This window comes from Myripristis murdjan, chromosome 6 (genome assembly GCF_902150065.1).
Source record: "Myripristis murdjan chromosome 6, fMyrMur1.1, whole genome shotgun sequence".
NCBI lineage: Eukaryota > Metazoa > Chordata > Actinopteri > Holocentriformes > Holocentridae > Myripristis > Myripristis murdjan.
This window is the reverse complement of record NC_043985.1, coordinates 6,389,831-6,416,877: the sequence shown is the minus strand read 5'-3', so window position 1 is coordinate 6,416,877 and position 27,047 is coordinate 6,389,831. Positions and strand designations below refer to the sequence as shown.

Below are 27,047 nucleotides of genomic sequence, written 5' to 3'. Positions count from 1 at the left end.
GATATCAGCATTATCATGGGTAAAATATTATAGCATCATATTGCTAGTTTCTGAGTGATTCCCCCTCCCTGTAGTGAACGGGAAGCAACTTTTAAATATGAAATCCAAATGAAATGAGAAGTTGGATATGTTCACACACACACACACACACACACTTGCCATGTTTAAAGTGATTAAGACCGAATGTGAGAAAGGCGGCCCATAATTTAAACACCAAATATTGAATTACGTTAGGGCTGCGCAGTATGGACCAAAATCACATATCACAGCTCCTCTGACTTGAATGCTTTAATATTAATACTGTGATGATACTGTAGAAATGACTATTGGTGCTTTCATACGATACTTTCACACAAAAGGCTTTTGATGAGCAGGCGTTGGTCATGCGGATACGATGACAAAGAAAACAGAGGCAGATGACAGAGCTGCTAGAAACCTCAGAAAATTGCATCCTTTTATTGTAAGGAAGCCTTTAAAAGCAGGAAAAGACAACAGTTATGTCATATCATGATATTATGATATTGACAATTCCCCAAAATATATAGTCTCACATCACATAATCTATATATAGCCTCTCCCTGATTATGGTGGTGCAATTATCCTCTTAATAGGAGAAGGACTAATGGCAGGAACATATGTGGAGAGCTGTGATTTTGACCTGTAGCTGCTGTTGTTCAGCTGCTGTCATCTGCATTTCATTTTTTTTTTTTTTTTTTTTGTAACCTTTAGGCGTGACAATCACACCACATCACATTCACAGCACTTTTAACTCTTTTAACTTAACTTTTTACACGCACATTTTATCAATATATTTATTATCCATTATCACTGTGTGCTTTTATGTATTTTCACTTCTGTGTCCCATGATTTTGTGTTTGTGTTGTTTTTCTCTCCATTGTCATGTGTTTCTTTTTCCTTGCTGCTGCTTGTGACATTTTAAATTTCCCCTTGGGGATTAATAAAGTAATCTATCTATCTATCTATCTATCTATCTATCAAACCGCAATACTACAGTGTCACTTTATAATAACCAAATGAGCAGCTTAATCAGCTTTATCGAAGCGGTGCCAAGACTGAAATACTTAAACATTTCCGAATTGGCTGATCTATCCCTTTAATGCACTTTAGGGACGTGACTGTGCAATATTTTTGTTTATTGAGTTCTGCATTTGTGCACTGTCAGCATTGCACTGAAGTCTACAGCTACGTGGAGATCTCACATTTGTTTTCTCACGATATAATCGTGAGTCAGTCCAACCAGAATGAGTTAGCAGTGCAGCACCGGGCATATATGTGCGTATTTGTGCATGGACACGTTTAAGAGCAGGCACACTTTCCTCTATTCCAGTTCACGGAGTGATTAAGAGCTTCAGCTGCTTTGGAACAGCAGCAAAACCATTTAAGGAAAAAAAAAAAAAAAAAAAAAAGAGACCAAAGCCTTGCTGACCGCAGCCGCTAACAAGGTTGGAGTGGACAGGCGTGAAGTGTTTTATGCCCTGGAAAGACCTTGGGAACCACAAGAGCTGGCCTGCAGCCTGGTTATAGTAAGCTGAGTTGTGCTTGTTACAACACACACACACACACACACACACACACACACACACACACACACAATAAGAAAGTAGCAATCCTTGGGACATCCATTTTTTCAATTTTGGTGCTCCTTGCTGTGGTGGGCCTGCACTGCACTTCCCAGAGATCACCTGTCAATCAAGCGGCGGCCAGCACCGGCACGTCTTCCTCCTTGGATTTCGTCTTGATGGAGTTTGAGTTTCTGTGCTCTTTTCTTTGTCTGTTCCTTCACGGTGGATATCGCAGCCGATATCCGCCTGGCTCTTTTTCTATTTCTTCCAAAAAAAAAAAAAAAAAAAAAAACGCCGTACCTGCTGCCAGACTTATGAAAAAAAGCAAGCCGTACATTCAGCATGTGAGACAGAAAGAGTGAGAGCACGCACTCATCACCCAGCCATAACCAGCACAGACACACACACACCATCCATTACCCCTCACAGTATGTCTACCCTTTTTATTATACATCTCTATTCTGAACATGTCCCTGAGCCATAGCTTAAAAGGCAGAAAAACTTCAATGCAGATTCAATGACCTGCGTATCCCTTCAGTGCATCTATACGATGTTTCTGAAGGGGGACAAAGCTGCTGCCCGCCACACCGCACTTCTGCCTGCACCTCCACCAAGGATAACAGCGCTATTATTCACCTTTTCATTCTCTCTCCCTTTTGCACACATCCGTTTAGGATTCTTCTATGCCTTTTTTTTCCCCCATACCCGCCAAGTTCAAAATAGCACTTTTTCGCACATTTCTCTCGAGCTTTTTTAAAACCAATCCATTTCCCCGCAGCCGGCAGCGTGTATTTTTAGACCCACACACATACCCCTTTCTCTCATATTTTACCTCTTCCTTTTCTTCTCACCTGCCACTCCTTGAAGCTGCGATGCGATGCTGAAGGAAACCACAAAACCACCATTAACAAGCCGCACAAAGGAAACCTGCGGCACTATGCAGTGTAATAAAGCACGGCGAAATTCCATCTACCTATTTTATGGATCTTATCTACGGCACAAAGCAGCCTTGGGAACCCGTTTATGTGGAGGGGGGGAAGAGAACGCCGGGTTCGCTACAGTTGCACAAAGCTTGTTTACGTAATGTTTTTGCACGAGTGGAAAGAGATGATTTACTGAATGCGAAAAAGGAAGTTTTGGCACAAAAATATACTGTGTTGTTTAAATTGATTCTCCCTTGTAAAATAATGAATAATAATGTAAAATATATATATAAAGGCATGAATAAATGCCTGTATGCCTGTCCCATAGTGGCAAAAATAATAAACCGGATGCGGATCCATCACTCCAGTTAACATGTGACTCCCTGGTTTCAACCTTAATTCCCAACCTCACCCTGCTTCCCTGCTCTGTCTCTGAACAGGCACTGGCTAACTCAATCAGGTAGCCATGATAAACATGTCAACAAGGCAGATGCAAAGTCAACAGGTTAAACAAACAGCGGTCAACAGGCCACAACACAGAGAGGCAAGAGGGACAGACTCATCGGCCTGCAACCGATCAGTGTGCAGGATCTCACAGTACGTTTACTCAACTTCTGCTGCTGCATTTCAACTTGTGGGTTTTATTCTAACTGCGCCCCAGGGCAATGCTTCAATTGTGTCCCAAATTGAGGGGGGAAAAAAAAGTCATTAAAAATACATCTGGGATTTTCAGATTATCAGAGACTTCTAAGACTACGACGCACAGCCACACAGGAGTGAAACAACAAGCAGTATCAAAAAGAAACTGCTAGAGTACACTCTGCTTTTAGATCCTATGGTTAACAACAGAGAGAGGGAGAGGGAGAGAGAGAGAGAGAGAGAGAGAGAGAGAGAGAGAGAGAGAGAGAGAGAGAGAGAGAGAGAGAGAGAAAGGGGGAAGCGCAGCTGGTGGCAGCCAGAGGACCATCTGTTCCTCACTCTATTAGTTCACACACTCTCCCTCTCTCTGTCTCTCTCATTCTCAGACATACACAAAGATACACACACACACATGCGCGCGCGCACACACACACACACACACACACACACACGCACACAAACCTCTGTCATGCACCTATAGCCTGCCTCCATTACCACCCCTCTGCTGGTTTATTTTGCCTTTTTCTCCCTGTGCCTGTAACACTCGCTGCCCTGCGAGACAACACTCTCCTCTCTCTCTCTCTCACACACACACACACACACACACACAGTCTCGTCTGCTCTGTCCAATAATTCTCACAGGCTGATGCACCACTCCAAGACTCTGAAACATTTCCACAGCTTGGACTGTCACTGGATGTGAGGCTCTCGCTCTGTCACGGTCGAGCAGCACAGGCCGTGTTGATGATGCGCCGCCGTAAAGCGTGGCACATCGCTGCACCAACACACCGCGCACGCATACGCGAGCCTGTGACCACCCCGGCCCGTAACGCCTCGTATGCGTGCCATGCATCTTAGCCTCATTCAGTTGTATTATCTGCGCTTTATATGGCAGATTACCGGCCAGGGCCATTCAAATCATATGGGAAGGATTGCAGAGGCAGATTCCCATTACTGTGAACTAAAAGTGTTTTCCTATTAGTTGAAAAATGGAAAAGTCTGTATAAAGAGGGAGCTCTATTTAATTGCATATATGTTCCCTTAGACGTCAGGCAAAGTGGGTTTGTGGTTAATAGGATAATAGCATTAAATAACAGTATTAAAGTCACACTGAAATGAAACAGTTTGTTCAAGTTGTTACTTTTCCATGTCAGAATATTCACCTATTCAGCAACAAATTCAAAAGATTTTGTTTTGTTTTTGATTTTTTATACATCAAAATCCTGTTGCTACATCTTCCTGAAAATCTGTGCATCTTCTTTAATTCAGCAAATAAAATATCGCAATCGCAGCCCTGCCCCTGACTGATCCCGTTGGTTTACACGTCTGAACGAAGCCCCGCCCTAACAACGCGTTCCAACGGGAAATCCGTCGAATTAGGCGAGAAAGATGCTCCGCCATGTCAGTGTGACGTTAATTTGGAATTTATCTACCTTTAACGGTGAGGTATGACTGCCTTTTTCCAGGTACTTCCATGTCATTTACCTCCAGGTCACATATACCAAGCGTTCAGAAAAAAACAGATTCCTAGTTGTTATTACCACTTGGATATTGATGTGAACATGATTTACAAAGATGGTACAAGGATACAAGGATACAAGGAAGTTTATTGGTCATTATACAACAGGTTGTATAATGAAATTAAAATGTGGTTCCCTCCTGACTGATTAATTGATTGTATAAAAAATAAAATTATTAAATACAGTTAAATTAAGTACAACATGAATGTGGCCTGAGCCCATCACTCACCGTACATCTTCCCTTCATCTGACAGGATAATCTTCCTCCTTCCACACGGGGGGTAGATGGCCAGGGCCTCCTGGAAGCTCTGTTCGATGTCGGGGCTCCAGACGCCCTCGGGGTCCCCGTCCATGGTCTTGTCCCCCCCCGAGTCGCTCAGTCTGTCCATGTCCTCCCCTGGACTCTCGCTGCCGCTCCAGCTGCTGCGCTCCATGCTGCTTACGGGGAACTCGGACTCGCTCAAGTGGCCGAATTCAGTGTCGGGCTTCACAGGCCGGCGCTGATGCTGATTTTTAATTCCTACCTCTCAGTGGGAAGTGGGAATGTCCGAACCCTGGCTAAGAGCTAATGGCAGCAAATGCTAACCAAAAGTCGCTGGCAAACGGCTGACTCAGCAAGATGGCCGAAAATCCCAAGTCAGGCGACAGGAACCTAAAACAAAAAGGAAAAAAAAAAAAAAAAAAAAACAGATTAAAGGAATTACTGCCAGCCAGCTTCGCATTAGCAGCTACAATTCAAGTTCAAAACATTTTCAAACATTTGTCTCTCACTTCTGTTTTGTGTAAAGCTGCTTCATGTAGTGAGACGAGGGCTGTGCCATATTACATCATTCACCATAACACCAGAGTCATTTTGTACGTGAGAAAAAAGTGTCATATTGTGATATCAGTGATACAGCAGCAGGATGATGTGTTGATGTGCTGCCCTGCTGCACACATCTCTCTGCACAACAACACACACATCTCTCTGCACAACAACACACACATCTCTCTGCACAACAACACACACATCTCTCTGCACACCACACACAGCAGCATCGGCCTCTGATGATGAATTAGTTCATGGTTTTCCACTCCGGCCATGTATATCAGAGACCACCTAAGTATGATTAGCACCTTTAGTTTCTACTGGTTTCACATCACCAGATATTTTTAACAGACAACCCCCACCCCACCCCTATATCGTCTTTACCACAAATTTCCCTGAAATATTGTGATATTATTTTAAGGCTTTATCAACTATCGCAAAGTGTTAAGTGTAAAACAATTGACAAGAGGTGTTTGCTGCACTGCAAAAACTCAAAATCTTACCAAGAATATTTGTCTTATTTCTGGTCAAAATATCTCATTACACTTAAAATAAGACATGATCACCTAAGAAATAACTTGTAACAAATTTTCACTTGTTACAAGTGAATTTTGAATGAACTTTGAATGAATTTTGAACTTGAAAATGTGTTTGTTTCATTGGCAAATTTTGCAAATGAGACAAGCAAATTTTCACTTGTTTCAAGTGAATTTTCACCTTTTCCACTGGCAAAGTTTGCCAATGAAACAAGCAAATTTCCAAGTGAAAATTCACTTGAAACAAGTGAAAACTGTCTAAAAACAAGTTACTTCTGATGTGATCATGTCTTATTTTAAGTGTAATGAGATATTTTGACTAGAAATAAGTCAAATATTCTTGGTAAGATTTTGAGTTTTTGCAGTGTGAGGACACTTTTTTCCAGGACAAAAATGAAACAAAAACTAAACAAAAAAAAAAATGTTAACAACAACTTCTGAACTATCATATCATGACATTTTCATAATTTCCATCATAGTTAACAGAGGACACAAGGAGCTAATTTTAGCTGGACATTACCTAAACCTACCTATGTGCATAGGTGCACACACGTCTGCCATTAGGAGGAACTACTTTTGAGATGAAGTGCAAAAATCAGATACAAAATACAAGAAGCTACAATGAGGAGGGTACATCAATCTATGTATAAAGGTCATAAACAGAAAAGTAAGAAATTTATGGAGGAATTAGAGTCAAACTTAGTTTTTCAAACAATTGTAGATTGTCGACAAAAAATAGATGGAAAAGAATTCAAAGTACTAAAATGTGACCCAAGCTAAAATGCATTTCAAGTCAAAATCCAAACTGCTTGTCAAATTTAACAGCACAGGGAACCAGCGGCTTCTGAACAGTACAGCAAGGCAGCTGCAGAGTTTTTCACATGTTGGCCGCTCCACATGGCAGCAAGAGGTAACTGTTTGGGGGAAAAAATGCATAAACTGCAATTCCCAGAAATCCCTGTGACGTCCTGTTTACTGACCCGGCTGGTGTGCGACGCGTCATACCAAAGGGATGAGAAAGAAAAAAAGATGTAACACCGGTGAGTCCGGCTTTTTTCTGGACAGCGCCGCGCACTGCAGTTTGTTTTGATTCATCACTTCCTGCGGCTGGAAAAATGACCACACCAGATGCCAGATTTTTTTATGCAAACGTGGAGAATCTACGAGGTCTCGGTGAGATGAGACACACTTCGCCTCACTTTGTGCTCCACCTTAATGAAACTGGCCTATTTTTCATTTTTAAAGAAAATTCTTGTCTGGCGCAGCTTTACGTTTCGATTTGGTGAGGTTACTGCTCAAATGAAGAAAGAAATCGCCTGTCGTGTTAAACCAAATAAGCAGTAACCCAGCACCAGAGCGACATGCACATCAGAGACAGAGAAAGAGACAGAGCGAGAGTGCAAGATAGAAATATAACAACCACACGCAGCTTTAAGAAGGGAAAAAAAAAAAAAAAAAACAGAGTGGCTAAAAGAGCCTGCCAGCTGCCTACAATTCCACCAGAATCCCCCACGGTCAACAGCAGGGTTGGCGCGGTACACACACACACACACTCTTATTTTACAGTGCCAGCTCCTTGGGCAAACACATGTCACTTTACTTGGTCGTCTTGTGCTGTTCACACTCCCCCACTGCACCGTCCCTTGCCATGACCCGCACGAGCCTGCAGGGCGCCAAGCATATGCCTGTGTTTGTGTGTGCTGCATGCACGTGTGCCCGCGCACGTCTGGACAATTTCAAAACACAATCGTGACCCCCGCGCGCACGCACGCACTTGCAAGGGAAGCATGCAGAACGGTAGGCAACAGTTTGGACGCAGAGGATTTAACCTCATCCACACATGTGAGCCGGGCTTAACAGCTGGGCTGGATGGGATGGTGATGGTTTCACACCTGGGGGGGGAAGCACCGCCCGTCCAGGAGAGAACATCCTCTGGCTCGCGCTCACGACCGCGTGTAACGGATGGATCTGCTGGCTTCACCGGGATGTCTCTTCTCACTCCCCCCCTCTGTGCTTTCCCTCTCTCTGCTTCACCATTCGCGTTTTTTTTCCACCTCTCTCTCTCTCACTCTCTCCTCCTGCCCTCCCCCATTATCCATTCCATCCATTTTCCATTCAAACGAGGTTTCATTCGTCCGGGCTTTACTGTCAAGAACAAGCACAACATGTGTTTCCTGTAGCGTGTGTGTGCGTGTTGACAGAGGGTAGGGAACTGCCGGCATGTTCACCAAATGATTTTAGGTTGTGTGTGTGCTGTGCTGCTGACAAAGCGGAATGAACTTACAGGCTTTTGTGTGCGTGTGTGTGTGTATGTGTGTGTTTGTGTTTATGTCTTGATCTGCTCCCCTCCTGAGTGACTTATGGTCTATGGATGACTAATGCTAATCATTCCCAGCACAGCGATTAATACTGCGGATCTGAACGCAGCTGCAGCAGGAAAAGGCCCTGCACGCTGAAAACCTCACAGAGGGCTGGAATCGCCCGAGATGACCGAAAGAATAAACGAATGGATAAAGAAAGGGACGAAAAGCGAGGGTTTCCAAAAGAGCAGAAAACCCCCAAGTTAGTTTGTTTGACATTTTCCACCGAAACGCGCCTCTCCAGCGCGGGAAACACGAAGCGTTCCAATGTCACGTGACGTGAGATCATCCATATTTCAGCTGAGAATCATTCACAAAATATTTCCAACCATTGTGAAACAGAGGTTTTGTCCACAGACTGTTTTCGATGATCATGATGCCACCATTTTCAAGTCACACTTAGGTATTTAAAAAAAGGTAATGAATGCTTTACTTCTCTTCAGCCAAAGCGGACGATGGAACTTCTTCCTTAATTAATAAAACAAAGTAAACTGCAATTTTAATCTCCAATTATCCTTTTCATATGCAAATGAATTCAGACAGCATTGCATGTTGAGTTTTTAACCATTTACATGGACTACAGAGATAGATAGATAGATAGACAGATAGACAGATAGACAGATAGATAGATAGATAGATAGATAGACAGACAGAAGAAAGAAATGTAGGCTGTGATGCAGAGTAATTTTTATGATTTTCATTATTATTTTTTTTTTTTTTTTGCTTTTCCATTTCCTGGATCAAATTTTTTTTATTTGGTTTTCTTTTTTGACACCCAGTGTATGGGATGCAACATTAGACATAAAACATAATTTTTTTTTATTTTTTTTATTTTTTTGTTGTTGTGATTTTCATGATTTTGACAAAAAGAAAAAGATTGATAAATGAAATCAGATTTTTTTTTTTTTAATCATTTGAAAGTAAGACCTCATAAACTCATATTTTAGACTATTTCATGTCTTTTCAAAGGTCTGATATTCATACATTTTAACTTAAGAAGGGACCCAAACGGGACCTACGTGCATCCTGTCGTTTTTAATTGTTAATTTTGAGAGCCAATGAATTCATTTCAGGAAAGGGCAACAAGCTATTATGATGGGAGATTAAAGAAGAGGAGTTGAGTGGAGCCCAGCTGAGTTTCAGGGTCAGCATAAGGCCTTTCGCTCTGGCCCAGGAGACGCCAGCGTGAGAGGAGCCCGGGAGCAGATGGACATTGGAGAGAGACATTAGTCACACAACAATCAACTCTGACGAGCAGCTACTCCTCTGAGTTACACTCGCCCCCTCGCCCTGTTTACTGTATGTGTGCCTCTCTCTCTCTCACACACACACACACACACTCTCTCTCTCTCGGCCCTGTGCAGCAGGCAGGCCCGGGCCACTCCAGCCAGGACACCAGGCATCATGGTGTCAGTGCCAGCCCTCAGGAGAACAGACACAGGGCAGACAGCCACAATCCTGCAGCTGCCTTGGACTCTCTCTCTCTCTCTCTCTCTCTCTCTCTCTCTCTCGCTCTCTCTCTCTCTCTCTCTCTCTTTTCCCTCTTTCAATTACTTCTTATAGCACTCACTGGCTTACACCTCTTGCCCACTATATATACACACATATGTGAGTGAGTGTGTGCAATGTGCATGGCTCTAAGCCTCGGTGGTCTCAGAGGCATGCCAGTGAGTTTGTAATGAAATGTAATGATACGGACATCTGAGTGTCTGCATTACCACAGGGTATGTGTGTGTGTGTGTGTGTGTGTGTGTGTGTCTCAGCAGGGGGTCCTGTTGGGATACAAGTTGACTGTTATCACTAGTCGGCTCCTTTCAGTCATTCTTCTATTGGATCACTCTACGGCATCTGTTTCAACTGCTTCCAGCATGCACGCGCATGTATACACACACACACACACACACACACACACACAGCAGGTTTTATACAAGAGGATTTTCTCATAATCCTCAAAGCAAACATTGTTCCACTTTACAATGTTTTGCCATGTTTACAATGCTCCCTTATGGCCCAAATAGAATTACTGTGCGACTGATGTCCCCTCCCCTCCCGGATCCATTCTGCCCGTCATACGCTGTGCCGACTACAAATTTGAATAAAGCTCATGGTACTTGTAGACATTCAGGGGCGCTTCATTTATCCTGCCACTTTAACAGCCTCAAAAGTGGACGCATCATTTGCAAGGCAAGATCAACCAAGGACCCCTCATGTTATTCAGGTATTCAGAGTCTCCTCAAGTACAGCGTTTCAGCCGGGGCCGATGTGCCGTCTGTCCCTGGACTCCATGAGGAAGTCAACGTGGGGGCCCCCGTGTCACACACAAAAATGGATTTCTTCACTATTGATTTTAACTTGAGTTATTTTATAGTGTCTGAAAACGCTTGATCCTTTTTCTTCCCCCCCAAAAGGATGATCTTGGCAGAACATGTGGAGAATCTTTATGTTTATGATCTTTATGATTTATGCTTTGCAAGCTCCACATGAATGAATGACTAAGGGGACACTTCTCCACGAGGCAACACACCGATCGCATGATATTTTAGACCAAATGCAGACACGGTCCATCAGGGCAGGTGTGCAAACTGCCAATACCCTTTTCTCCGCAAATGTGCAATGTTATTATTAAAAAGAAAAAAAAAAAAAAAAAAAAAAAGCAGCCAATTTTCTGCTATTTTCTGATACCTCCAGGCAAAGTGTGGATGAACACACTTTAAGGGGGAAGGTCGGGAAAGGATGCTCCATCTAAACTGTTCAAGGATATCTGACCAGTTTCTATGCAGTGAAAAAAAAAATTGTTAGAAGCTTTTTATGAGTCCCTATTCACCTTATTCACACAGCGGCCATTACACTCTGGCAACAACCTAGCATGGCGTGCTCGGTACCAATAGATTCTTTTGGCCATCTAGTTCAATGTGATACCAATATCTTTACTGATCCAGTGGATAAAAATCAATTAAAAATTTGTAAATGTTTATAATAAAAGACTTGTGAGACTTGCGATAGCTACCATTAATAAAGTGTTAAGGCCCATTTCCACCGCCGGAACTTCGGGGTAATTTTACGGGGCCGTAGCCGTTGTCGCGTGTCTCCACCGCCGGAACTACCCCGAAAGAGAGAGTTCAGGAACCTTTACAGGGGCTAAAAAACAGCCCTGCCTCGGGGTAGGGACTCTGAGCGGCCCCGAAAAACTCCTGGGTTTACTCACGGCGCGATGTGATGTCAACAGAAAGCAGGCGTCCCTAGCAACACGGCCAACACTACCAAGCTAATGCTAATTGCTAGCTAACGTTAAAAACACACTTTTTAGCCGGCATTTTTAGGGGCGCTAACGTTAGCTTTAGCGGACGTTAGCTAACGTTAAAAACACACTTTTTAGCCGGCATTTTTAGGGGCGCTAACGTTAGCTTTAGCGGACGTTAAATGACACCTTTCCAACTGTTGGAACGCTTTTATATGGTAGCTAGGACATGGCTGAGTGCTAACGTTAGCTGTTGTCGAACCAAATGTGCTGTTCTACCTTGAGATATGGCCTAATGTTCTCCATTTTTTATGGGGCACCATTGAAATGATACACTCTGTGGACAAAAAGTATTGGGACACGCCTCTTCATCAGTGAATTCAGGTGTTTGATTCGGTCCCGTTGCCACAGGTGTACAAAATCGAGCAGCTAGCCATGCAGTCTGCCTTTGCAAACATTTGTGAAAGAACGGCTCGTTCTAAAGAGCTCACTGAGTTTGAGCGTGGTCACTTTGTGAAGTTTCTTCCCTCCTAGATGTTCCACGATCAGCTGCAAGTGGGATTATTGCAAAGTGGCAGATCATGTAAAGTTACAGAGCGGGGTCGCCGAGTGCTGAGCAGCCGAATGCAAGCCCATAAAGCTTCATAAAGGCATGGCTGGCTGAGTTTGTTGTGGAAGAACTTGACTGGCCCGCACAGAGCCCTGACCTCAACCCCATCCAACACATTTGGGATGAACTAAAACAGAGATTGTGAGCCGGGCCCTCTGATCCAACATCAGTGTCTGACCTCACAAATGATCTTCTGGATGAACGGGCAGAAATTCCCAGAGACACACTCCAAAAAAAATCTGGTAGAAAGTCTTTCCAGAAGAGTGGAAGCTGTTCTAGCTGCAAAGAGGGACCAACTCCATATTAATGCCTGTGGATTTAGAATGACAGGTCAGAAAAGCTGCAGGTGTGATGTGGAGGTTATCTGATACTTTTGTCCATATACTGTATTTTATCAGACATGTGACGTTTGTGAAAAGCACATTTTGGAACACAGCGCTATGACCCTCACTAGAGCTTCCCACCGTGAAAGTGATGTCTGAGTGTCAACATGGTGAACTATTATATCAATAATATCTGAGATGGTAGAGGGGTGATATTGGAAATTTGGTTGTTTTTCCCCATTTATTAATTAGGTTAAAAATTTTACGAACCATGAATTCATAAAGATACTTCCTGAAGTGTAGCACAGTGCATCAATAAGATTCAGACTCACTATATCTATCCATTTCTAATAAAGACTTCAAACAGTTTCTGGACATGGTGGATTTCTCCTGGCAATGACACACACCACCGCGCTCGTTCTTTCGTTTCCAGACGGCCTCGGTTTCAATTAATCCATTAACGATTTGTTCATCTCGCTCTAACACGGAAGAAAATACCTTTATGAAATTGACTTGATTAGTTCTGACCTGATTTGATGCTTAAAAACAAAGAAACGCATTCATTCGGCCACATGAAAGAAGCTGCGACGATGAAAGACCGGCAAAGGTTCTTTTAGTCTTTTTCGGCGCTAACGCACACACACACACGCACACACACAACACACACACACTCAAGATCGAGAGAGAAAGAGCAAGAGAGAGACTTCCTTTATGAGTTGTGAAGAGGCTGTGATTCACAGCGTGCTCTCCTCATTATTTCACCATCTCTTCTCACAAAAGCATTACCATTTATGCGCACACACACACATACACACAGACTCACACACACACACACACACACACACACACACAGTAATTGGTCACAGATTGCACACTGATACAGTGAAGTGCTCACTTCCGCCTGGATATGTGATGGAGAAAAGGTTTTCCCAGCAGTCCCCTTCCCTCTGTCTCTGTCCATCCCATTCTTCCACTTGGTAGCCATGTTTTGCTGAGTCAGACCGAGCTGTTATCTAGCCTCTCCCTTGGGGACTGGGGGGGGAGTCACAGTCTCTCTCACTCTCTCTCTCTCTCTCTCTCTCTCACACACACACACACCCACACAAGACAATATCCTCCACCAGCATAACAAGAGGCCTGGGGAGGTTAAGGCAATAGCAACACGGTTTAATAAGTGTGAACTCTGGAGCGCTGTGCTGAGAAACAAAGTGTGTGAGAGCGTGTGTGTGTGTGTGTGTGCATGTATGGACCCTCTTTGACACCTCGCACGGGAGCGCTGTATGGATGTATGCATGTGAAGCGAGTACAGTGAACTCGATCCAGCCGTCTGTTCCCTGTAATTACAGCCTCCGCGGGCTAACAGAGGCTCTGTTGTCGTCTCCGCTCAACAAAACACACTGACAAACTGGATTAGCCCCTCAACTGCATTTTCCATCTGCGGCCCATTAAAAACTTGGGCATTGCTTTATTCAGGTTAGGGAGGTTTGGAGCACAGCGTTAACCCATAAACACGCCGTCGAGCGGGTTATTTAAGGATACAAACCGGGGTTATCAGCTGAGTCTCGTCATTTCCCATCCCGTCTATCCCGAAAGCCATTGTGCCTCGCTATCAAAGCTCAATCGCCGAGCGAAGCCGTTTAAATGACACGGAGCGCCGCGCCGCATCTGTGCCTTGCAGCAGCAGGACGCTGATAATCAGAGGCTGTACATTTCAGGAACCTTTATTTAAACGGTGCAAGCAAGGAGACAGAGGGCAGTTTCCTTTTTTTAGGTGCTGCATGTCTACAAGAGGGATCGTTTTAATGCGCGACGTGTGCGATTACGGCGGGCCCGGGCGGCAACAACGCAACACACCAAAATACCAAAATACCAGATGTGACTTGAACTGCAGAGTGGAGTGTGCTCAGAGAATGAATCTCAATTGCTACTTATTGTTTTGTTTTGTTTTCACTTTGCCACTTCCTATCATTTTAGTATTTTCTACTGCTGACACTTACATCGACCATTTAAAAGGCAAATCATTGTCATTACCCTCATTGCCATAAAATGCCATCAAAAGCTCTTATTTATTTGCAGCGCATCATCAGAGAGTTAAATGTAATGCTTTTAAAAGACCTTCTCGATTGAAATTTTAACAGCGTTTAAGACTTATTTTCCCGGACTAATCATCTTGCTCGTTCCAATGAGCACTGCAAGTGAACATAAAAGGTTGGTGCCACAAATCTGGTCGCCTGTAGAAAAGCTTTCAGTAGGAACACGATCAGTTATTATTAGTTACATGATTCTAACAGTCTCCTTTAGGCGTTTTCAACAGAACCTGGGATGACTAAGTACAGTACTTTGCATGCTCCTCTCTTCCTGCTCTCCCTCTCTCTGTCAAAGTGTTGGCAGGATGAATCGAGCACATGTGTGTCTGTGTGTGTGAGTGTGTGTGTGTGTGTGTGTGTGTTTGAGGTGGGGGCCCTCGTCATCCATAGGCCTGTGAGAAGCTTTCTCTCCAGGTGGGCAGGACGTCAGAATAAAGTGCACTGGCTGAATCTGCAACAGGCATTTTCCCAGCAGGTAAGTAGAAATTAGTTCAAGTGGCAGGTTTACAGTCTTATTTTCACAAAAAAAAAAAAAAAAAAAAAGAATTTAAACAAGGGACAAATCAAATTAGATCAAATGTATATGAAAATTAATTAGCCTCATATCATTCTATTTTGAGGATATTTAATGACTTTTAAGGCCTAACACTTATACAACTGAATTTAAGGAATTTTAAGACTTTTCAGGGAAAACCCAACACACTGATCTGTGTCCAACACAGCCATTTTTTGTTCTTGACTTGGTTGGAGGCAGATTACCAGGGAACTACTTTGCTCAATGCTGGGAATAAAAGAAAAGAGCTATGAGTAATCACTGACGACTCAACAGCAGGAAAACATGTTTCCACAGTGGAAGAACTACCTAACTCTGACATACAAGACTTGTTTTTTTTTTTTTTTTTTTTTTTTTTTTTTTCATGCCGCTGTGCCCCTCAGCCGGCGTGTTTATCATATACGGAGGAAGTAAGCAAGAAGTAGTTGAAATCTGGGCTTCCTGCTCACTTCCTGCTGGGGCCAGGAAATCGAAGGTTGATTTGAACTTCCCATGGAGGCTCGGGTCGCTCTCATTAGTCCGTCTGCGTGTCTGCCTTACAGTGAGACCCCCTCGAATGACGGAGGGAGAGACAGACAGGCAAAGCCACTGAAAGACGGGGGGGGGGCAGGCAGGCCAGCATAAGCCTCATGTAGCCAGTAACCCCCCCCGACACACACACACACACACACACACACAAACACAGGAGGATGGCTATTGTTCCCCCGTTCCCTAAACAAAGCCTGTACCCCCTCCCGCTCTAAACCCACCCTCCCTCCCTACCCTGAGTGTACCCGCCCCCCCAACACACACACACACACACACAGCATTGTTGCTCCAATAAACCGACTCCACTCCCTAAATTTCATGACATGCGAGCTAACTCTCTTCTTTTTTTTTTTTTTGTTTTTACACACGGCTACTTCACCTTCCACCCTCAAGTCGGCTGAACATTCAGGCTTTAAAAAGGACCCCGGTGATTTTGCACGTTCAGCGTAAAATGCACTAAATGTAGTAAGCAGTTTTTTTTTTTCTCCTCCCTTTTCTCCAGCCTTTGGTTTCCATCCATTCCTCTACGTTATAAAGATGAACTTTCAGAGACGTCCAACTTCCTACACGCCGGTCTTCCATCACCATAATGAAGTCGTCCACATTCGTTTTCCTAAAAGCAGCAGCACTGCTGTGTTTTGATGACATGAAATGATACAAAATGATACGGCCTCTCTGCTGGAAAACAGTCGCGGGGGAAACGTTTGCCTTCCACAGCCAATTATCACTTCTGTGGTTTATGGATCGTGACGACTTTGTTAGCCAGAGAAGCAGAACGCTATAAGGCGGCGGTTGCATCCAAACATTCAAATTTAAAAATTGAGGGGGTTTTATTATGTGTTGTGTGTTAGCGGTTTCTTTCTTTTTTTCTAAGTGTAAAGATATGTAATAAACAGAAAGATGGACTCTTGCTCAGGGATAGGAGAAAGGACTTTAAGGACACTAGAGCCATTCATTTGATACTAGATGTCAGTGGGACTTGCCTGTCAAACACAAGTGAGAGGCAGACTGAGAAATCCCTTTTGCACTTGAGTGAGCCAGCAACACCCCTATCCACACACACACACACACAAAACACAAACTCTTCGCCTGGCAGCAGCAACCCGCAATTCAGTCCATCACCTGTTGATTCATCAACACGTTAAACAATTTGTTTGAATGGCGCTCGAGCAGATTTATTTTCTCCCGAAATGAAAACAGGTACAAAGTGGGCCTGCATCTGTGCGTGCGGCCTGGAAGATTACTCCTCCTAATCCTGCCTCCGAAAAATCTGTGTGCCGGATTTTGTCCTCCTGTCTAGAAACGAGACAACAGATGAGACAACAAGGAGGAAGAGAGTGAGCAGCCAGCCGCTCGCAACTCCACCATATTGCAACAGCATTGGTGCACTACACAAGCATGCACACACACACACACACACACACACAAACACACAGTGGTTGTGACTAAAGCACACACGAGCCATATGGTGCGTCCTCATCCACCGACGCCTGTTGCTGCTGCAACAATAGGCCTGCCTGCCCTGGACAGCAAGAGGCAGGCAAACACACACACACACACACACACACACACACACACACCAAATGGTCGTTAGTCAGTCAGTCTGCGTTGCTTAGACCCAGAACAAACGCCTGGATTTGCATTCTGCACCTCCCTTCATCTTCCTCCTCCTCCTCCTTCCCATCCCTCTTTCCCGCTCCCTCCCTCCCTCCCTCCCTCCCTAACTCTCTCTCTTACACACACACACACACACACACACACACTTCCTCAGTCTCTACAGGTGCATGGAGCACTCAAAACAGATGTCAACGGACTGGAGAGAGGGAGAGGCAGGAGGGGAAGAGGGGAGGAAAGTGGAGGCTGTTTGCCCAGGGTGACTGACAAAGCTTTGTGTGCTCGCAGGCCGAGACACAGCAAAGACAACGAGGTCTCCCACCTCAAACAGTCACACCCGCAGGCGCTCTCATTCACACACACACACACACACACACACACACACACAATGCTGTTCTTCCTCTTTTACAGTTTAAGGGGTGCTTGATTTATCCTGCTAAACACTTTGAGAGATGGAGAGAGTGAGGGGGAGAAAAAGAGGAGAATAGAAAGAAAGGCCCCCCCTTCCCCAAATCTAAAGTAACACTCATACAAAAAGTGAAAAAAAAAAAAAGTGAAGCCGATCCAATTTTGTGTCTTAATGTGATCCACTGACAGAACGAGGCAAAAAAAAAAAAAAAGGCTGAGCTTCAAAAAGGCGTTTTAATGGAACCCGAGTTGCCTCTCAGGACTTTCGACAGCATGATAGAAATTTTAGGATGGTGCAGAGCATCACTGGGCTTCATTTATCATTTATCATATTGCAGTTTGATCAGTCAATACAAGGTACCAAAACACCAGAAGAAAAACTTACTCAACACACCAAATACAAATATACACACACATGAAAAGCCGCACATAATATCATTTTCTGTATGACGTGTGTTTGGCTCGATCAAGCCTTTAGTGATATTTTGAAAACAGTTAAATATCATATAAATGTCTTCCTCCTACACTGAGTGTCACTGGTTTTGTACAACTGTGGATTCAGCAAGGCAGAAATACAGCTGAACATTAGTATGAAACAACATATCACTGGAATCATTTTCCCAACAGGCATACAAAGTATTATGGCAAAATAAGGAAAATAAAAACACATTTGCCTACATCCCATGCCCGTTAAGCACAATTCCATTTAGGGACAGCGTCTATTTTGTAAGGCTACAAAAACCATTCAAAGAAAAACAAACAAGCCAAAATGCTCATTCGCTTAACAAAAAAACAATTTTAAATGTGCCTTCTGTCTGTTTAGCAAAAACCTAAAATCCACATCAAGGTCTCAACTGATTAATTAGATTTGCAGGGTGTAATGCATTTGGCATACTGCTCTACCTATAGGCTATGATTTCCCCCCCCCAGTAATTGCATTGTGGTTTTCCCTACATGGCCACAGTTCCCTTGCTTAAGAACCAGAGCAATCCTATAATTTATATTCCATAGACACTATAAGGATACAAAATGATGAAAAAAAAAAACAAAAAAAAAACAGTAAGGCCACTATAAATGCAGGAGTGAGCACTACACACACAAGTTGAAATATAATAAAATCATATTCAGCCATGGAGTGGTAAATATAAATGAGGGTAAACTCATGAGGGAAACTAACTCTATAAAAAAAAAAGCAAAAATTTTAAGCTAAAAAATATGCCCCCCTCTCCCTCCCAACATTCACTTACACACACACACACACACACACACACACACACACATACTCCCCGCCCTTAAAAGACCTTATGTGGCCTACATCAGTGTGATACTTACAGGACACTATGAATTTAGCTAATTAAGTTTTACGTCAGCCTTCAATAGGTGGGAAACTGTTACTCCACACATGAGAAGGCGCATAAACTGAGTTTAAATGGGGCTACAATCCACTACAGCCCTCATCATGGGGGATATTAAGGGCATTGTTTTCCCTTACTGTAATATTTAATGCGTCAACAAATGCGCCGCCGCGTTATAAATGCAGTGTGATCGCCATCAGAGCAAACCTACAATCTGCTACTCCCACTGGCTTCATGTTTACTTGGAGCACATACGTCCCCCAGGCCTGCTCCACTGACTGGGGCCTGTAGCCTATAGGAGAGCGAAAACCCCGCCGATGCAACAAGTCCCCCATTCACTCCCAGCTTTGTTAAGCTGCCTCCAACACTGCAGCGAAATGTTTTCATCTTTTCCACACTAAACACCGGCCACTTCTTCAACTTAACGCTGACCATGAAATGAATCGTGGTAAACGTCCGATAGAAGGGGGAGAGTGTTACCAAACAAGGTCGATTATGTTTTGGGCTCTTTTTTTTTGGTTTCGGGAGAAGCGGGGATAAAACTGTAGTGAACGCGACATCCTCGCTCTGAAGCTCACAAGCCAATCCACTAATAAGCTTGTTTGACTTGTTTGACACCTGGGATGGGGTTGTATGTGTCAATATTGTTCCAGACGTTGTCAAAAAAGGTGTAATTTCAGTCTTAGTGCCCACTTCATGGCTTTGAAAACAAACGAAACGTCCGGAGGCTCAGACGCGCAGTACACAGGCTACAGGCTGAGGGGGGGGGCTCCTCCTTGGGAAACTTACCTCGATTCAAACGCCTCTTTGCGGATTAATTCCCACACTTTTCCAAGAATTGGAGTCGTTACAGCACCGGGAAGATCTCCGCCAACTCCCGTGTCTCCTGTAGGTTGTGGTTTGATGAAGGATCGGGCGCGCTGAGTGCGTAAAATGCGCAGCGTCTCTCCAAGGATGCGAAATATGCGCGGAATGGGAGCAGGAATGAAATGAACGCAGTGGATTGAGTTGAACGGGGCGGGGTGAGAGAGGCTGGCGTCACCCTGGATGGATGAAATGGAGTGAAAGATGGGAGGATGGGTGGAGAAAAAAAAAAGAAAAGAGAGAGGGAGAGGGGGAAGGGGAAGGGGCCGGACTGTATGGGCTGCGTTCAACAACAAAAGAAAAGAGTAGTGGGTCCTAACTCCATTCAGAGGAAGGAGAAAAAGGGTAGAGGCAAACACAGTCTGCGTAGTCAGGCACGCATGACTCGAACAAGAATCAGATAAGATATCGGTGACCACTCCTCTCTGCAAAGTTAAAACCGAGACTTTTAAGACCCTTCATGCCTCTTCGAATAAAACATATGACAAATTTCAGCCCAAACAGGAGTGTAAAAGCCCCGTTAGTGTACCGTAAATGAAAAAAGAAAGTGGTCATAAAGGTGGGCAGTCTGAGGAAATGAGCAGGGGACTGAATACTGGGTTTGTAGCGATGAATTCTTCCCAGAACAACTAAATTATGCAAATGCGCCTACACTTGCCTTACTTTACAGTGAACATATGACACGGATTAGAGCGGCTGGGCCAGCTTTTTTTCTGCTGGGGCTTTTTGCATGTAACATGTATATAGTATATGTTTTTGACATGGCACCATGAGTACACATAGGTAGGTTTTCATATTTCTTTCCTCAAAAGTGAAGGTATAATTTGGGTGAGCATTTTCAGGGAGTGTATTACTATGGACATTTGCCTTTTTAAAAATTTTGTCTCACACCCATGTGTCCATGTCTTCGCTCTAATATGAAAGTATTTTTTTATTACCTTTTTACGATTTTAATAGTTTGACATTATCCTGCCTTTTGTAGTTGCAATACTCTTTATTGATTTCAAACATTGCATCAAAAACAGTTGATGGTAATAGTTTTCTGCTTTATTTATTTTGCATAGTAATTTTTACATTTATAGATACTGAATAGTATCACAAAATATTAGCTACTACAGTTGAAAAAATAAATCATACTGGCCTAAAAAAAAAAAAAAAAAAAAAAAAAAAAAAAACATATTGGTAGAATTACAAATGGCTCCATCTGCGACCACCCATTGGCTGTCAGTTGATAGTACATGAAAGTGCCACCATAGTGCTGTGAAGACATCTCCCAGCTAATAATGAAACTAAACCATGTCCAAATTGAAAATGAATGTTTGCTAATATGTTGTTTTTGGTTATGGCATGATGAAAACCTGGACAACTGAGAGCAGGGAGACCACAATGGAGAGATACAGGCCTCTAACTAAAATGCACTTTCCTCTATTATTCTCTCACCGTCCTAATTTCAGATATACAAACAGTGAAATTAAGAATGTCTTGGAACACCCTGAAGGACCCCTGGGGTGTGCCTGGACCCCACATTGGGAACCACTGCCCTAACCAGAAAATCATTGTCTTTCTCTGAAGCCTTTGAATGCAGCAGGCGGCGGCCCAGCCTCATAAAGGAGTTGTTGTTTACCGCTAAGCTCTACCCATCTCAGGTTTCACCCCCTCAGGCACTGCTGGACTGTCATCCCCCAGAGGGAGGGGCAGTGACATAAAACAAACACAGATATTCCAGGGTCACAACTTAAACCACCCTACTGTAACCTGACACCGCAGCCAGGCCATCCACCGCACTCACATTCCACATGGCAGTGTACATGTGTACAAGAGAGATTCTTACACACAAACATGCACATATTCATACGCATCATGTATGGATTGTGCAGAATGTTTTCTATTGGTCTTTTGTGGGGGCATTTGTGCATGTGTCTCTCATCCATGAACTCATTGACACACAAGCAAAGAGAAAGAGCAGGCAAGTGAAACATTCTGCTCTGTGACCTGAAGGTCAGTGGTTAGATGGGTCTGACCTCAAGTCTGACCTCACCTGGTTTCCTGTTGATTTATCTGTGCTGTGTGTGTCTGTTTCACAGCTGCCCAAACCCTCTTACACAGAGTACCAAGGGCTGCAATATAAGGGCAAAAATGCAATTGGACATTCATAATTTGAAATGCAACAAGTAGGTATTTGTTTTCTCGTTGGTCTGTCATCATGGTGCCTGGAGGGATAAATTTGTCTGACATGTCCCAGTTTGGGTGGCCAAGCTTCAACTGGAACCTTCTAATCTGTCTACTTATTACAATCCATACATCATTTAATATGTAGCTCCGGCCTTGGGCTTAAATGACAGGGGAGAATAAAGGGGCATTATGAAGTATAGTGTGTCAGTGTCAATGCAAAATGTCAGCAAGAGCCCTCTTGTGGTCTGTGGAGAGCAATTTGAACAATAGGAGCGTGCACTCTGCACGATTTTGACCAGATTCAGCTCAGGCTCTCTCAGTCGCACACAAACTGAGACGGCGAGTCAAAGACTTTGATGAAGCGCCACAGTTTTGACAAATGGGATGATAGGACAGGGAGGTGGTTAGACTTCAGTCTTATGGCAAGCAACATTTCTTATGTTGTTGATTGTTCTTATTTTCCATCTGTTTTTTTTTTTTTTTTTTTTTTTAAATCCTGATTTGTAAAACACTTTAATCTGTTGGTATGACAGGTATGATACAAATAAAGGTCAGTTGAGAATGTAATATGATAACTTACCATTAACTCACCATCTTTTGGATTGGAAAAGGGGCTGTTGTGGCAAAATATGGAGGAAAATGTGTTTCATTTGGATTGGAAAATTGTGACATGTTAATCTAGAGGTGAAATATGCAGTCTGGGACTTTTGCTACTATTACACTGTGTCAGATTCTTTTCTTAGCGGGTAGCCCCAGGTTAAACCAAAACAAAAGTGGTGTGAAACTGGTAATAACGTGTTGAACAAGACACTGAACCCCCTATTTTAAATCACCATATGTTGCTCTAGATCACAGCAGTGGCCAAATGTTTAAAATAAAAGTGTACCGTGACTGGTGATCTCAAAAAGTTTCGGAAAAACTATGTAGCGGTTCCAGGGGGGGAAGGTAGGAGATTGGCCCGGCTGTTCTCAGCAGGGCAAATACTGACCTGCACCTGGAGACCGTCAGAAGGTGGAAGGAGCACTTGGTGAAACTCCACAAGTGACAGACTTTTCCATTTCACCCAGAGGTCACTGGGGTAGCTAGAAAATTTATGCGAGTTCATGGGAGTATGCGTACCCTGATGTGTACGAATTGGTCCATATATAAACATGGAGAAAGAGCTGTGTTCGCTTTCGTGGCATCAAGTCAAAATCATTTGAGTATTTCAACTTGTATCAAGGATACAACTTGTCCCGTGTACTGTTTGCAATTTTCACGGCCCTGATTATCAATGTGTGGAGCCGTCACCATTTGTGAATCATTGGGGTGGCAAAATTACGTGACGTGAAAAAAGGGACTTAACATAAGAAGGCTGAATATTTGTCTCGACACCTAAGTACTATTGCCTTCAGCTTTCATGGCAGCAAGGCACATTGAACTGAACTGAATAGATTTGAAATTGATTGAGAGAGAGAGAGAGAGAGAGATAGGGGAGTTAAAGTAATACTCAGCAAATTAATTAAACTTTGACCAAATGGAATTTATCATCTTGCACGAAATGAACCCAGAACATAAAAGCATCAAGCACAGGAATTCAGTTATTGCAACACGATGGCAATTGCGGTGTATTTTTGTACTTCACTGGAATCTTGAGGTTGAGGACTCTTACTCACCTCCATCCTTCCATGTATTTACTTGTCATATTCTGGAGAGCCTGTATAGGTTTAACCTTCAGGAAACTATGCGTGTATTTGTGAGTGTGTGTTTACTTTTCAGTGAGGCCAGGCTTACTGTATAACTCCAATAATTCCTGAAAAAAAGCTCTTATTTGTTTGTTTATTGGTTTACTTACTTGGTTATTGGACTGGTTGTAGCTTGGTAAATTGCCTGACTATCCTCAACAATGGCACAGCAGTCTGAAACTCTTGGGTAGCTTCAATGAATATGTTCTTTACTTTAAGGCAGTTTTTCTTTAATATACTGTTAATCATTCCTCGGCACAGATACAATTGTCCACTGACTTTTTCCTCCTTGCACAGCTCCATTTCCATTTGCAGTTCCACATTCCATTCCCTTGAAAACTTCAGCTTTCTTAATAGAAAGTTAGTCTAAATATCATATCTCCAATATATATGAATCAAGGCAGTTTCGACCCTGATGTTTTTCTGTTTGTAGGATAATAATTCTAGAGGCTAGTTGTACTTGTGCACAAAGGCAAAGCAAGACAGAGGCAGAGGTGGACTATTCGTGAACTCACATAACATTGAGTGTCCAACTGAGGTGATTAGTCATTCTATCTGTACAATCAGGTAAAATGACTACTGTCCCTGTGCCTAACGTGGGATTCATAAGTGACTACTGGCCAGTGACACTGACATCACACATAATTCAGACTATTGATAGGAGGCTGATGGACATGTTAGATTTGAATTTGTATAGCAGGCATACATTAATTAACTGCTGAGTAAGGCAAATGGGCAAATAATAACCTTTAATGGCATTTGTCTCTCTTGAATATATTTAGTTTGTTATCTGTTTAATTGCACACAGTTCCTTCATGGTGGAAATTCCCTGGTATGCGCCGCAATTTAAAAAAAAAAAAAATGAAGCAGCAGATGGAGTGCACCAGTGAAACATGGGGCTTCAGGTACTCTTGGCTGCCTCTCCTTGTGTTTTTAAATGCTCCCTTTTAAAGGAAAGAGAGCAGACCGGCCTTCTTTTGTACTTTTGACATTTATTTGACGTGGGGAAAGAGACAGCCATGCAGACGTGGAAGATAGCAGTTCCAGGATTGAATGTAAGAGCAGAATTTCCATGATCAGCATTGATCAAGCTTATCAGAGAGAGAGAGAGAGAGAGGATGAATGACCGGGTCAAAAGGGGTCACAGTGGCCTTCATTTTTGTCGGAGCAGCCATAGCAGGGAGTGCTGATCTGATCGGTTTTACTTTGATGCCATTATGAGTGAGATATGTGACCATGGATGAAGTCTGAAATAGGCACTGCAATTCACTGAATGTTACGTTAGCATATCCTTCAGACAGTTTAAATGACTGTCCTCTGCAAGAACTGACAAGATGTTCAGTTTCCAGTATCACACAAACTGGCGGATCATCCAGGATTATCTACGCGCTAGTGGCTGAAATTTACCAAAACAAACAAAAAAAAAAACATCCATCAGTGGCAGTTGTTTCGGCAAAAAAAAAAAAAAAAACATTTTGATGAGAGGATCAGGTCCAAACTCAGGTCAGGCATTCAACAGGGCATCTAAGAATGTACACCTTGTTGGACCTTGTTGAAAGTTTAAGCTAGAACAGGAGAAGACCATCAAAGGTCCACTCCAAATTGCAAATTGCACTGAAGAGTAGAAAAATAGTCGCCTGGTCTGATGAATCCTGTTGCGATGTGTGGATGCTGAAGTCCAAATCTGGTGTTTATCGTGGCTGAGTGTAGAAAGGTGTGGGAACGGTGTGGGAAATGTGTTCTTGGTAGATATTCGTCCCTTTGCCGCTGATGTAGTTTGAACGAGACAGTATTCGGTGCTGAAAATTGTTGAACATGCACTTCACTCCATGACCTCAGCCCGCAGTCCTTTCACACAGACATTTCCAGGAAGACGCAGTGCCACGATCTCAAGATGTTTCCAAGAACATGACAGTGACTTTCAAATTCTTCACTATTGAAGCTGAAACATTTTTTACAGGTACAATCTGAGGGTACTTCAGTGTTTCATAGTGGCATTGACAATATAGATTAATGCAACCCTCTTACATTTGATTATCACAGTTATATTATTCACATAATAAACCCTTGTAGCTACTGTATCTACTGCCACTTATTACTGTGCCCAAGAGCTCTCACTGTGAGAACACTCCAGACTAGCAACAGAGACAGCACACACACACACACACACACACACACACACACACAATAAGTCATTCTCACTTGATATTTCTATATTACCTCCTGTCGGTTTCTCTATTTTTCTTGCTCACTCTTCCCCTTCTCACAATAGTAAAAGCATCATTATTGTCACATGGTAGCTGCAAAGAGATGCAGGCCCAGTCACAAATGTCATAGAAACAACAACAAAGGGGATACATGTTGGTGCACAAACATGCAACATCAATACACTTGAGCTATCTCTTCTACTTTGTAATATCACCTTTACTTAGAGCTGGTAAAACATTCATGGAATATGTGACTGAACCTTTTATCAAAAGCCACATAACATAATAATGTGATACTTCATTGATCTGTGTTGTTAAATTCTCTTTTCCCTGCCTATAAAGAGGTCACGGTCATTAGAGATTCAATGTCTTGCTCAGAGGCACTCCAGTTGTGAATGACAGTCAACCCCTAATCCAACACAACTTTGATGAATAAGGGGTTAATAACATATGAGGTACAAAGAACAGGTTATGGTTAGATTACTAAGATTGCATTGTTATGGGTTCAAACACAATGGGAGAATACTTTTTGCAGCCACGTTGAAGGAACAGTTCACACAAAAATAAAAATGTCATTATCTGCTCAGCCCTGTCGGCTGAAGCAAAGGTGAAGTGTCTTTGGCCACACAACAGTCAAGGCGGTGCAGTAGCTAGCACAACTCCATAGTGGCCTTCCCCAAAACAGCTGAAGTCAGTGGGTGCCACGTTTAGAAGTTCAAAAACGGCAAAAGATAACGCGGTTACTCCTTACAGATCCTGCAGCAGGATGCAAGCCTTCATGTCTTGTTTGCTTGTGCGTAAGGTAGCAGCATGAACGTGGCAACACAGGATTGTTCATCATGAGTTTGCACATTACCAGAGAACTCATGCAAGTGCTCATTGAGCAGAATATGGAAAGCAAGGTGCAAATATATACGGCTATTCTGCTCAGAATGTGATTTAAATTTGGATTGTGATGAAGAAGATGTATGCAGTCAATTTGCAGTCATTTGTGG

The 27,047-nt window shown here is 43.1% G+C and overlaps 1 protein-coding gene across 2 annotated transcripts in view; it reads right to left on the bottom strand.

Annotated features, from left to right (window-relative positions):
• The window catches only part of LOC115361070 (transcriptional enhancer factor TEF-1-like), a 36,887-nt gene extending 16,771 nt beyond the window's left edge, over positions 1–20,116 (bottom strand). For both annotated transcript variants that reach the window (XM_030054334.1, XM_030054335.1), the window contains exons 1-2: positions 19,875–20,116; positions 4,895–5,317 (exon numbers count right to left, since the gene is read on the bottom strand). In XM_030054334.1, the coding sequence (XP_029910194.1) occupies positions 4,895–5,099 (205 nt within the window). In that variant the 5' untranslated portion in view covers positions 5,100–5,317; positions 19,875–20,116. The remainder of the gene's footprint in view (positions 1–4,894; positions 5,318–19,874) is intronic.
• Positions 20,117–27,047: the final 6,931 nt, after the last annotated feature.